Below are 14545 nucleotides of genomic sequence, written 5' to 3'. Positions count from 1 at the left end.
GTTTCTCAGTGACATAGTTTGTAACTACCTGTCCACTGCAACTGGCTAACAGCCATTACTAGTCAAGAATTTGCATAAACTGCACAATTCTTTCCAGCACTGTTATGAATAAGCAAATCACTTGACTCATTGGTTACTATAATCCTTCTGCTCCAGAACTCAGCATTTCCAAACTGTTAAAATGAGATACTTAAACAACATCTTTATTATTTAGCTAAAACGGGGCGGGGGCACCACCATTTACCTGAAAAGTGCAGGAGAGACACAGGGAAGGCCCAGAAATATGGGACTGCAAAATATAGGAAAGCGAAAACTAGTCTCTCTTCTTCGGGTCCAGTGCTGCTTGCTTTAAGGTCAATGGGTATTTTTTGCCAGTGACTTGAATGGAAGCTGAATTTAGCCTTCTGTAATCTCTTTCTCTCCCCGTCCCTTTGCAGGGCTCTGAGAAATGTGTTACTTGGTTTGTAGGGGGAAAGTGTGTTATTAATAAAACTGGGAGTCAGCCCCTCTCAGTTCTGTTTGGAAACATAACCTAACAAGAAGTACGGTCAAATCTGGCTCTCTTTATTCATGGGAGTTGCCCCCCATTGATTATAACAAGACTATTTCCATAATAAGTCAATCATACAATTTAGCCTATGAATTGCAGCTATTGTGGGAGGGAAAGCATTGCTGGCCCGTGGAGAGTGGGGAGAAGTGAAAAGATGGAAATGAAGAGGAAGAGGAGGGAGAGATAAGAGTAGGGAAAAACAGGGTCAATAGTTTTGTTTTGTTTTTTAATTCTTCAGCAGGAAAATTTGAATAATTTAACATTTAAGCATAGCAGAGACTTGAAGCTGTTCACCTGGAACCACCATGTCCCAGACTAATACACTTGAGATCTTTGACTTCAGAAAATTGCTATAAAACACCTCCTCTTCCATTTCAGAATTTATTCAGCCACGTGGGTTATTTCTGGATTAAGCACTCAGGTTATAATAATGTGTTCCATCTTTTTTTTAAAAAAGGTTCCGCTGCCACCCCACTCACACCCCCTCCAAAACCTTTTCCCCTTCCCACATCTAATGATTTTAGGATCTAATCTGTAACATGCTAATTTAAGAGTAATTCCTTCCTGTAAGTTTTTGTTTCACATTTTCTAAATGTATTACATAATGTTCTAATACATTAATCACCATCTCATGTCATAGCCATTTTATTAAAAGTTTATACTTACAAATATGCATTCTGAAGGGATTTCAGGAATTTTTGCAATTTTCTCTGAACTAGGTTTGTTGAACCAATGGCAACAATGCTTGAGCTGTGCAAAGCAGCTTCCAGCAACAAAGTATCTTTACACAATATATCTTGTCAACTCAGGCATGGATTCTTCTTGTGTTTAGTCCCAAATAGTTATAAACAAGTTAGTTTTAATCCCAATAGGTTGTGATAATATACTTAACACAGCCCTATTAAGTTACTGTACCTGATACAGTTCCAATTCCAGAAGAAATTCCAAAAGATAATTCCCCTTACACGAAGTACTGGAAAATCTGTTAGCTATTTTGCAGTTAGTGTTTGCTTATTAATATGGTATCATCGTGCTGAACTCCAAGACTTGGTACCATGAGGTATTTTTCCACATAAAATTGCTAATGCCAACAAGATTGTCAAAATGGGATTATCATTATTAAAAATATTAGGCAGTAAGGAATGTAATTACTACAGTGTTTGAATATGATAACTGCTAATCACAAGTAGAATCCTGGTACAAATCTCATTTCCAGTATACAAGAAAGGACACAAAACCTTTTAAACATAATTTATATACATTTATGGCTTTATACAACAGTAAAGGATTGTTCTTGTGTCTGTAGGTACATCAGGCACTTCTCTGAAAATATCCAAATATGAACTTTAATTCTGCGATGTTACTGAATAAGAGCAGTGGAACATAGAAGTGCTGTTACACCACCCACGAGTAAAATTAGCCATATTTACAAGCCATTCTCTGGTGATATTGCTGGTTTGTGGAACAACCTTCAAAAAGGAGGCTAGTTTTAATGCCAAGTCTTTTTGTTTGCATAAACCACGCTTCACTTTTACGTAATGATTACAAAAAACATGATATCTTATCTAAAATCTGTTATAAATTAAGAATCCTAGCAATTTCATAATGAAAATATGAACTTCAAATCAGTAAAAAAAAAATGTACTAACATACATCCAGTGGTTTAACAAGTGCAAAATTTAGACTATTTTGGAATTGGTCCAAATTTAAGTTCTCTCCTCTTCTTAGGGATGCTCTGTTGACTTAAGCCAATAATAAGCAGCACAACTTTTGCTTATAAACGTAGGCAATTTGTCAGTTTATCAAAGCAGAGCTTTCCAATTAATGCATCTATTACCTAAACATATATCATATAGCTATATTATGGAAACAATACATCTTTATATTTAAAATATCTGAACAGCTCTATAATACAATATACTTTTAATAACAGTACAAACCAGAGAAAAGTCAAAACCAAAGCTGCATAGGTAAGATTATTTGCACAATTCACAAAGCAATCATTTACAAGAATTCTGACAAACTAATTTACTCCAAAAGTTCAGTACTTTTACTTAAAAGAATTTATTACTAGAGGTCACATAATGTTTGCTTTCAAGACAGACAACCTACCCTTCATTAGATTTCACAGTATCCCACAGTTACAAGCAAAAATATTAGAACTCTGACACACAACAAAATAAAAAGAAAATGCAGAACCAAAATTCCCACCATCTATAAGTATCTATTCTGATAATGATCAAACAGGACTTCCTGCAGCCTATTTTAATCAAAGAACCGTTGCATTCAAGTTCATCATAGCTATAAAAAAAAGAATATATATGTAAGTTATACAGTAGCAATAAAATTATAAGAGGTAAATTGTTAAATGTAGCATGTTCAGCTCCTGCGCCAAAGGGTCGAATTTCAAAGAGTCTCTCTTTTTGCACACAAAATCGGCACATAAAGGTCAAATAATAAATTATATGACTCAGTACTTCACTTACTCTAGTCAACTGCCATTGGAGAGCAAAAATTTTGCACATGCACCAAAAAGGAGGCTCTTTGGAAACTGGTCCAACAGAGTCTTCTGCTCATGCCATGGCCAAGAGATGTGATTACATTTCAAACATAATTAATTTGATAGGGAAGATATTAGACAAATGCAGGCTGTTTTAGTGAACTGCCAGCACTGAGCACACACTGTAATTAATATCATAGACTTTTTTGTATTTTCTTAATCTTCTCTCTCCTGGCACGTCCCACAAAAGACCATGGAGAATGACGATGGAGAAGAAGGGAGTTAAAATAGGATTATAATCACTTTCCAGTTATGGATGAATTGAAAATAGTACAGCAGAAAAATTCATTTCCATCTCTGGACCTATTGTAAAAATTACAAATATTGTAAGTGTAGAATAAAAATCCTTGGTTTTTTGGTTTGTTTTTGCTTTTTTAATACAAACGATGTGCAGTAATCAGTGGCAGGCAGGCAGGCAGGTTTACCTCTCCGTTCATCCCTCAAAACACAATTTAACTATGTAAATACAGCAAATATTTACCAAGTAAAGGCCCAATCCTGTGAACCTTGAAATAGCTGTCAATGGGCCTAATCACCTAAAGGTAAAGGTTTGCAGGACCAAAGCCTTAGTAACTAAAGCTATCCCTTCTCCTTAAAACTCTTGCACTTATGCAACTTTGCTATTTCACTACTCTTCCCCACTCCCAGATATGGAGATTATATATGTCCTTGCCCTGAAATGTTATATAATGGAAGTTTTATCCCTCATGTAGTTTTATAGTAGCACTTTCAAACCCCCTAAAATAGGGTGTGATGACAAAAATGCTGACAGATCCTAAAAACTAATGCTAAACACAAATGGAAATTCTGTCATTAACCTTACCAGAATGTGAATGTTCTTAAAACAAAGATCCTGCTTTTGAGTCCACAAACATTATGAGACCTTCATGAAATAAATACAACATGAAGCACTGTACAAGCATCTAACAATGAATACTTAACACTTTGTGGTAGTCAGGGTTAAAACGGTAATAGAAGCTGATGAAGTTTCTAAAAATGCATATATAAAACAGATTAAATATTTCCTAAACATGAAACGGAAAATGTCTGTCTATACACATCCCTCTTCTGCCAAAAAATATGGGACAGAAATGTTTTGTATTCAAGGTACTCATTAAGCTTTTGTCTTTCTTTAGTAGCACTCTAAGGTGCTAAGCAAATATATAAAAGTGTTCACTTCATCCAGTTAAAATACTGTATAAATGAAGGTTATGAATGCTGCCAGATTTTAGATTCTGTAAATGTTTAGGTAGGCTATATAACAAAGTAGACTTTAATTATAAGAACAAAATAGCTTTATAACTATTCCAAATATTCTCTCAAGTCCAACAATAACATTCATCAATCTGGAAATAAGACCCACAAATATTTTTGCATAAATTTACATAATGAAAAGATCAGTAACATGCCAACTGCCATTTAATCTATTGTTTGTTTTGAACATTTGACTATTCTATGAGCTTAGCTGGATCTTATTTACCAGGCCGCTCTTTTCTCATATGAAATGTGTATCAATTTTAACAAATACAAGGCAGTTCATACAGCTGCAAAACAAAGTCCACAGTTATCTCAATTCATCAGTTCAGCAGAACACGGGTAACTTCAATAAAAGTTAAATTTACTTAGGGCATGAGACCACCACAGTATTACAAGAAGTTTATAGGGTTTTTTTTGGACCAAACAGATATTTTTTAAAACAACATCTACAGCTCATACTGTACAAAAACCGAAAGCACAACATGATGCAAAAGTATTTTCTGTGATTATATGGTGTAGTGAATTTGGCACTTCAGAGTAATGAAATTTCCAATGGCACAGTTCTTATCTACAGCAGCACATAACCTGCAAACACTGGGCAAACATCCTGTACAGGAAAAGTCTGTTTGCTGCCAATTCTGACAAAAGGAAAAAATGAGAACAGTTTTATCAAGAAAACTAAAAGAAGGGCGAAGGACATCTTTGGACTACTTTTCTCAGTTCCTGTTGTCAGACAAGCCTGAAGAGCTTTAAACTGTAGCCTAGGAAAAAAACAGAAAAAACACAATGAAACAAAATTAATGTTCACAAATAAGCAAAAGATACAGAATACGTGCTCCAAATAGCTCTAAGTCAGACAATAATGAAAACTTCCACTCTGTTGTTATTATATATATTTATTTTAATACTACTGGCTAGATGTCCAAAACTACTACTCTACCTGTCCAAACAGATGCTAGAAGTCTGTATTAGTTATCCTCATTACATTAGACTTACGCATGTGCAATTTACAACCCATTTAAAAAGCTAGCAAGTTAGACAACAAAGTGATGGTAGATGCACACACGACACTGGAAACCATTAAAACTTTAAGCATTTCCAAATCTGTTAAAACCTGTATTTTTCCTTTAAATTCATTTTCAGATTTTTTTTTCAAATAGTATTAGAATTTACCTTGCACTATCTCCTAGCCCGACACCCAGCTGTGTGTGGTGGTCTTTACACTGTGTGGAAAACTTTGGTTAGGCAACACACTGTCAAAGTTAAAATCTAATGTTTCTCCATCCATAAGGTCATTACGAATAATTGACTCCATGTCACAGTCCAACCGTTCAATTAACATGTCATCTAAATCACTGGGAAGCTTCTCCTGGTGGAGAGAAACAATTCCCACTCTTCCATAGCCATTGCAACTGTTAACAGCAGCATAAGGGTTCATTGTGTTCATATGCATTGGGTGACTCATAGGCACTTGTAATGAAGTTTTCACTGTGGACAAACGATTTAAACCTGAAGTATGTGACATGGTGTTCACTGTGTGTGACAAGGCACGACCATTAACTGCAACTGTTGGCTGATTACGTCCTTGGTGTGGGTGGGCACTGGGAGTCATCATTTTGTTGTGGGATGGTTGATTACCGTATGTTGACATCACTGAATCTGTGACCATCAGCACATTTTGGCCCAATACTCTACCACTAGGTTGAGAAACACCAGTATCTACTGATGTCAAGATATCATTGTGCGGCGGAGAATCAGAAGTTAGTAATTCCTTCAAGAGTCCTGCAGGACAGTTATATTGGCTGATCGTTCCATAGCTTGATTTACTGTCTTGAAGAGTTTGCATAGGCATCTGGGGCAAAGCGTTCATGCTAGCTTGAGCATATGTAAATTTTCGGTAGTCTGCATTTGGTGAACCTATACTTGTGGTTGGTGATGCAAATGAATAACCTGGTGTTTGCTGCATTATTGTAGCTGGTGAAGACTGGGTCGATACGGTCAGTGATGTACTAGGTGACAAGAGGTTGAGATTATCCAAAAGATTCTCCATATTTTCAGAATTGCTCATCTCTGAAAGGCTGGGTAGAGTAGAAGCCATTTTGGTTGCTGATGAAGGATATACCATAGAGTGCACATCCCCATCTCCAAGGTCATCTTGTTCTGGCAAGATTGGAGAAAGCCTGCCACTAATTGTACTAGCATTAGAGCTAGTTCTAGGTCTAAAGGTACTCCAGTTATCAAAGTCATCATTACTGTGAGAGCTGGGGCTTGCAGGCCACTTTGAAAACTGTGATCCTGGGCTGTCTCCATTTCCTTCTTGGCTTGACTGAAGGGCTGCCTTTTTCTTGGCAGCTCTTCCTCTGCTTTTTGCAAACTTGCTGTTGTTGTCCATGGATGCTGCTCTTCTCCTAGGTGACTTTCCACTCTTTCCTCCTTCAGGGTTGAGCATCCACCAAGAACTTTTTCCTGTTCCCTCATTCTGCACCCTTATAAATTTGCTGTGCAGTGACAGGTTATGACGAATTGAATTCTGAAAGATAAAATATGAGATAAGAAAAGGGCCAGTTCTCTTTATCTCAACATGTAACACTTAAATGAGAAAACCATTCTGATGCTACTTGTGTGAAAGATGCTATAAAAATGACTAAATTACTGTACAAAACTGAAGTTTCCAAAACACCAAACTTAACTGCTGTACCCACTATCTTTTTTTAGAAAAGGAATATTCTGCTTAATACCCTTAATGTAACCTATATTTCAAAACATTTTGTGCATCAAATCTCCTTAAAAACACAACCAGTGGCACTATGAGCAGGTTCTGCTAGAAATCCTTATTTAAATGATTTTAACTCCTCCATAGGAGAAAAGAAAAATCCCTTCAATGTTTCCTTTAGTTTGAAAATGTTTAAGTGTAACAATAAAGCTTGGAATGGTGCTAGTTTAGAAATATACATATTGGTTCAAAACTGGCTTAAACAAATTAGCCATGTTTTGTCATAATTTATCATATGTTTTAACTGCATTTGACATGATAAAAAGAAGAAGAATTTAGCATGTGCCAAAGGCATCAATTTGAAACATGATAAGAGGACAACAAAATCAGAAAAATTCACTGAAGAATTTTGCATGGTGTCAAGTATCAGGAGGTAGCCGTGTTAGTCTGTATCCACAAAAACAACAGGAGTCTGGTGGCACCTTAAAGACTAACAGATTTATTTGGGCATAAGCTTTCGTGGGTAAAAAACCGAAATGAGGGGTTTTACACCCACGAAAGCTTATGCCCAAATAAATCTGTTAGTCTTTAATGTCCCACCAGACTCCTTGTTGTTTTACTGAAGAACTGGTTCTCAACTTGATTGTACGAGTCCCCACTAATGTGTAGCCTGCATTTGGGCAATTTTATTAAAAAAATGGATTTTTTAACCCAGTACATGAGCAACTATTTCCTTTCTATCTACCCCTCTCATCACACATACTACCCTGCAGTAATATATCAGCTTCAGGAGGGTTACTCCTAAACAAAGAAGATTTGAATAATTATACTTTTGTGACAAAATACGTATTAACACAAACAGTTTATTCATTGGTTCAAAAATTTACCCTTTACAAAAACACCTACATGCAGGGCCTCATGAGACTGGATTCATTACAATCAAGTAGTAAAAACCTATTTTTCTGTAATATTTCTTTTTTCTTTTAAATAAAACTCAAATTATGCTAGAAACATGGGATTGCTGTAAAATAGCAACTACAAGGAATTCCAGAGTTTATTAATATCAATGTTGTGGATAGAGCTTTAAAGCTAAAGCATGACCCAGCCTCAACAATACAATCATGTAAGCCCCAACCTGCAAACACACACAAGTAGTCCTTGTTGAACTCTCAGAATCTATTCATGTGCATAAGTAATTTCAGGATAAGGTCCCAAGTTAAACAGATAAAAATTTCAATTGCTAAACAATGAGGAAGGAGGGAAAACAAACAGCAGAGAGGAAACATGACTCATGGAGAGTTAAACTTCATCCTTAAAACCATCTTTTCTCCTTGAACATTTTAGTATGTGAAATTAACCATTCTAATACCCAAAGGCACAAAAAGTTAAAGGATGACAGGGCCGCCCAGAGGATTCAGGGGGTCTGGGGAAAAGTGGGGGAGCTGCAGCACTTGTACTCACCCGGTGGCGGTTCGGGTCTTTGGTGGCGGGGGCTCCTTCAGTCGCGCCATGTCTTCAGCAGCACTGAATGCCTCCCCCCACCTCCGAAGTGCCGCCAAAGACCCAGATCGCCACCGGGCCAGGGCTCACAGGGCCCCTGCTGGGCCTGGGGCAAATTGCCCCACTTGCTGCTGACCCCCCTCCCGGGCAGCCCTGAATAATGACTGTACTTCTGCAAAGAGAAGAGACTGCTGATATCTTCACTAGAGCTTCTAGTCACCTTCTGAGATGTGAATAGCTTCAGAAAAGCCACTGAACCCAGGAGATCCACAGCCAACCAGAGAACACACTAAAATCTCATGCCGTTGGTAAGCAATTTTGCATAGCCTCGCCCAAGGCCCCCCATTCCTGCTGAAGGCACAAAAGGGGCAGCGTGTCTACCTAAATGTTCCTGGTATTCTTGTTCAAGTACATAAGCCAAGATCAACGGACGAAGCATCAGGGAGGAACCCAATAACTGAGGATCCCACATGAGGAATAGGGGACAGCATCCGCAAAAGACCATCCTCATGCTAAGGCCACCTGGAAGCTAGACACTGATAGGTAGAGGACAGAAGTCTCCAGATGCACTTTCTCCAGTCCCGACCAAGTCAGGGACCTTTTCCCCCCTCCATACGTTGCTGCAGGGCCACGGCCTTGTTACAATTGTCGTCTAGTGGGCCTAGCCCCAGTTGTGAGTGCAACGGCCATAAACTAGGTAAAAGCTCAAAATGTTACACCACCTAAAACAGTGAGTATTGACACAAAGTATAATAAGAGATGCAGAAAGACTGGATTAGTGCAAACTAGAGGGCCTATCAATCAAACCCAAGAACTGTCACGACTTTTAAACAGGAGAATGGAACTGGAAAAGAATGGATCAAAATTGGTGTGCTGGAAATTAGGCCTAACTGGTGGGCAAAATAAGACCTGAGAAGATGGCTTATTCCACCCATCACCCCCTTTTGAGGTACTTAAAGAGAGGCTTTAGGGATTAAAATGGCAAAATGGATTCCTTAAGGATTCCTCAGGAAAGGCTGGCAGGCTCTGCTTCACTCCAGAGATTGTGCCCTTCTCTGGTGAGCCGTAAGGGTCATTTTGACACTCAGACCTCAAGACAAAAAATTGGGACACCTGACCACCACTGCTGGACCAGCGAGAACCACGGATTGATATATGCGAGATTCTGCTCGGTCCTTCCTTCTCTTGTGTGTTCCTTCCTGTCCTCCTATCTTCTCTCTCCCTCAGCTTTTCAACTGCACCAGCACAATGGAATAAGATGGCCCAGCCAGCCCGAGAAGGTCTGGTGAAAGAGGAACCTGACCGAGGCAGCCAGATGACATCCCACAGCAGGGAAGCAAGCCCGGGTCTAGAGGAAGAGCTGTCACGAGTGGCCTGACAGCTCAAAGCATTTGCCTGTGACTGACCAGCCACCACGAGTCATGAGAACATCAACAAAGAGTCACATTCCTCCACCTTTACTATCTCTTCTTTTCCCCTTGTTTCTGGTTTGTCAAAGGCAGGAAAAGTAACCACCAGTCAAAGGGTCAACTCAAAATTTTACAGGAGAACTAACCCTATCTTCCTTACAAAGGATTATTTCACAAAATAAGAGAACCACCAATATCTTCTCTCTGAAAAAGGAACTTTTAATCACAATTAATCACACTGAGTGGTTATGCCAAAGAACTTCATTTCCGAAATGCTTTATGTTTCATTTTTTATTCTCTCTCTCTCTCGTGTATTCTAATCAATACATTTCTAAATTCTGGCATGACATTTCTAATGTGTTTGCCAGGAGACTAACCGGACTGAGGTCTATGTACTTAAAACCCTGAGATGTTTTGAAGCGCTTAGTGTTATACACTGACAGGGCCACGTTAGCATTTTGCCTCTTTGGGCCCACCTATTCCTCTGAAATTAATACAACCAGCCATTCCTCAAAGTTACCATCACTCAGCTAATGAGTACATCTCACTGTCGGTAACAACACCCAGATGGAAGAGTTAGCTTGCTGACTTGCTGAGTTGAGACCATAGAAGGCAACTTGAGTATTGTGTCTCAACCATCTGAAGTCTCTAGCTGCTATGGAACCTGCCAGAGGATTCTCTTTGTGGGGAGGGGCTCTACCACATGTGGAGATGAACAAATATTGATGTCCCAGCTCTCAACACCACTCTCTTTTTATTCCAGCTCCTGAGGCCAAAGAAAACAGTTTAAGGAGGGTGGCCTGTTCTCTGGTTCTGTCTGAAGGAGAAAGACAGAAGCCAGCAAGGGCAGCAATACCTTTCTGGCAATGGCTCTAGCAACTTGGGGCATCTCAAGAGGCACACTGCCCCTCTTTTTCCATGCAATGGCGGCAGAGGCAGACCTACACGCCTGCCAGCGAGTCACCAGCGGCAGGCTCCTCTCCCACGTTAACTGCTGGAGGGGCTTTCAGGGTCAGTTACAATGAAGATCTTCAAGATTTCAAAACAAAGCTAGCAGTAAGCTGCCAAGGGCTCTGCTGCAAATCTGAGCCACCTCACTGCTGCATGGAATCTAGAAGAATTATAGAAACAAAAGAAGTTTTTACTTTAAAAGAAAAATTTTAAGTAATCCAATTAAAAATACATATCAACATTAATGCCAGAAGTTCCACCCTCCATTGTGAAGGGGATGTTTTTGTTTGTTCGTTTTAAACAGGCTCTCTAATATGAAATGGTTAGAATGAGGATATGCCTTTCTTTGGCATACTACATCTTTCATCTCTGATCTGAGGATATGTACTCTAGTTAGAACAGTGGGGAATCACCATTTTTTATTCTCATATAAGGGCCCAACCCTGATAGGTGATCATACTGCCTGTCGATGCTGTGTACCTCTTAACCACCATCATCTTTGTTGGACCCAGACCGAATGCCCTTCCCTTCACCACACCTCACATCTTATCTACTGGCTATAAGCCAATGAGGGCCAAAAACAACTCCTTCGGCAGTCCAAATGTCACTCTTTGGTCAACCATAAATTTCATTGTTGCCCCTTCCACAGGCTGAACTCCCTGCATCTGAAGCACTCTTGAGTAGCAACAACTCAACGTCAAGAGGGTAGACTCTCTGTTGCCACATGGGAGACCACATTTCAAGTATCTGGATCTCCTAGAAAATCCAGACAAACTCAGTCCTTTGTTACCACTTTTGAGATGCAGTTGAATTAACGGCTGATAAAATTACAGATTTAGAAATGTTAAAAGAAAATTATTTTGCAAGTCTGTTGATTAAAAGCCTCCTGCATTAGTTCATTTTTATTGTATTTTGTAAACATACTGCATCTTGGCACAGATGTAGTGTTTACTTAAAAAAAAAGTATCAAACACATAAAACACTAGGCCATAGAAATGCAGCAACATTTAACTCCTCCTTCCCTAAAAAAAAAAAAAAGTGTTAAATATTTAAGAAATTACTGCAATTCCTTAGTCATCAAAAATGTTATAAACTGGTATTATTGTACTGAGGACATCTGAGGTCACTCTTTAAGTAACAGAGCTGTCTCCTAACTTTGCCAACAATAAAAAAAATTTTCCTAACAGGAAAAAGTTTGCAGCACAGAGCTTGTTACATAAATTCCTGTTTTTCACACAGCTAGCAGGACATTAAAGAAGCTATGATTTACTAACTTGGAAAAAGTGTTGAAGAGGTAACTCTTGTGAAAATATGCACTGCTGTTAAATGATGTTGTGTCTAGAGACCTTTGCCAGACACAAACATGACTGATAAAAGTATAGTTTCAGCAATGGAACTTGGCAGCAAGATGAGCGTGGTTGTCAAGATTCAGAGGCATTCATTTCTGACCACCAGCCAAGCTCCTATGTATAGCTATTTTGCTGCGGATCACTTAAAAACTGTTTAAAATTTAATTTGAAGTCAAATCTTTAAACTTGATTTGAAAGACATGAAATGGAAGTTGTATTTAAACTGATTTTCTGTTCAAAAGCTAAGCATGCCAGTTACATTTCAAAGCACAGAAGCTGGAATTTTATCGAAAGCTAATTATGACTATGGTAGGAGTGCTGCCACCTGTGGGGTGCTCCTTGGGATTGATTCTATATCTGTGACCCTAAAAGAAAGTTAAAGAAGTCTCCGGTTATGTTTGACCTTTGGGGAAAAAAAAACAACCTGGCTCTGCTGTATTTCAGTATAGACTATGGTTTATGACTGTGCTTGCCATGATTTACTTATTTGAGTGTCAAACTGTACAACTGTAATTAACAACACAGTACTGACTTTGTAATTAGCAAATAGCAGCTAATAAAATTTAGGAGGACCCGTGGAAGCTATTTGTTTCTGTCAGTGCACAAATTTTTCAGCTATAATTTACTTTAACTAATTTTAAAATGAGGTGAAAATCTCTCAGGTCTCCCCTCCCCTTTTCCCTGTGACACAGTGAGTTCAGCTGCTAATATACTGAATTTAAGGCAAGGATATGCATGTATTAAAAAACAAGCAATCCAAAATTAATTGGCAGATGCTTGAAAACTCTACCGTTCTTCATTTTCTAGACTTCTCTAAAGGAAGAATATCCTTCTTTTTGGTAGATTTCACATTGTTTACAAAGTAAACTGTTCTCTGAAGCCATATTTTTTGTTAACTGGGTGGAGCAAGGGACATCTAAAAACTCTCCTCTGCAGTATATCCAGATTAATAAATATGGACAAGCCTACAAGCTTAAGAGAAATACGTACAATTAGGTTGGTTCTATTTTCTCCATACCGAAAGATGATGCAAACATGGGACTGAGAAGTAGGACAGACAGATAACTTACCCGACAAGAACTATGGTTCTTCAAGATGTTGTCAATGTGCATCCCACTATAGCTACGCATGCACGTCATGTGCATAAGATTGAAGTGTTTTGAATAGCACTGCCCATTAGAGTTGTGCATGCGTCCTCTGCCTCAACGTGATATCTTACAAGTCTATAAATGGTGGGGCAGCCACAATCGTTCCTCAGTTCCCCTCACAACTGGCAGTGGCCTGGCCTGGACAGGAATGTCTCTGGGGAGAGTGTTCTCTTTCTGTTCCTAGAGTGTACTGGAGATCGGCTGCTAGAAGAATGTGAAGGACAAACCCCAATACTTCCTGTAGGGCCCCGGCAATATGCCATAAGGATGTGGCAGATTTGTTTGATATTAGCTAGTCAACGCCATTCCTGATGGAGCAGCAGCAGAGCCCCGTAGGGAGAGCCCACGGGTCTTTCAGTGGTGTCACCTATGGATCTCAGATGAGAGGGTTATTTGCTCAAAGGAGATGAGTACATATGCCTTGGTGATGAAAAGAAAGTAGATTTCCTTTTGAGGTGGCACTAAGGTATATGGTGCTCTCAGTACCAGGATATTCATTGGTACCACTAAGTGCCTCTGCATCAAAACACAATCCTGGTTCTTGTAGGAGCATATCAAGTAGCCTTGGTTCAGGTGTAGGTGTCGATGCTGCATCCTTTGATTACTGGCACCAGGGTTGGCACTCTTCTGTCCTGCAGACCACTCTGAATCACCAGCTCTCCATGCCACCTGAGGCTTAGTGGTTCTCTTTCGAGACTGACCATGTGTGAAGGCACTGAGCGACACCTGGATTCTCTGCCTCTGTGTTCACAGTGGCCTCTCTTGGTGCTGGAATTCAGTAGTGGAGCTATCAGCATCTGTTTGGTGCTGGTGTTGTCTTCTCTGCTGGTGGGTTCTGCTTTGGTGCTGGTATCAGTACTAATGCCCATCTTAGATGCCATGTTTGCCAGACTGGAAGCTAAACAAAGCTGGTTTGTCCAGTACCAACCTCTGGTGACTTTCTCTTCTCCATGTGAAGAAACCTCATAAATTGTTCCCAGAGATTAAGTTTTTGGTGGCACTGGAACAATTTTTATAGTGATTGTGCTGAGAGCCAGTGAACCAAACTGTAAACCCTGCGTACGATGGAAACCACTTCAAGTTAGGGCACTGCTGCCACCATCACCCC

General features: G+C 39.3%; 1 protein-coding gene across 1 annotated transcript in view; it reads right to left on the bottom strand.

The window, feature by feature from the left end:
* Positions 1-1179: 1179 nt before the first annotated feature.
* The window catches only part of FOXO1 (forkhead box O1), a 102256-nt gene continuing 88890 nt past the window's right edge, over positions 1180-14545 (bottom strand). The window contains exons 2-3 of the mRNA XM_050948700.1: positions 5541-6897; positions 1180-5128 (exon numbers count right to left, since the gene is read on the bottom strand). Coding sequence (XP_050804657.1) covers positions 5554-6897 — 1344 coding nt within the window. The 3' untranslated portion in view covers positions 1180-5128; positions 5541-5553. The remainder of the gene's footprint in view (positions 5129-5540; positions 6898-14545) is intronic.

The sequence above is a fragment of the Gopherus flavomarginatus genome, chromosome 1, assembly GCF_025201925.1.
Source record: "Gopherus flavomarginatus isolate rGopFla2 chromosome 1, rGopFla2.mat.asm, whole genome shotgun sequence".
Lineage (NCBI taxonomy): Eukaryota > Metazoa > Chordata > Testudines > Testudinidae > Gopherus > Gopherus flavomarginatus.
This window is presented reverse-complemented; position numbering and strand designations above follow the sequence as displayed.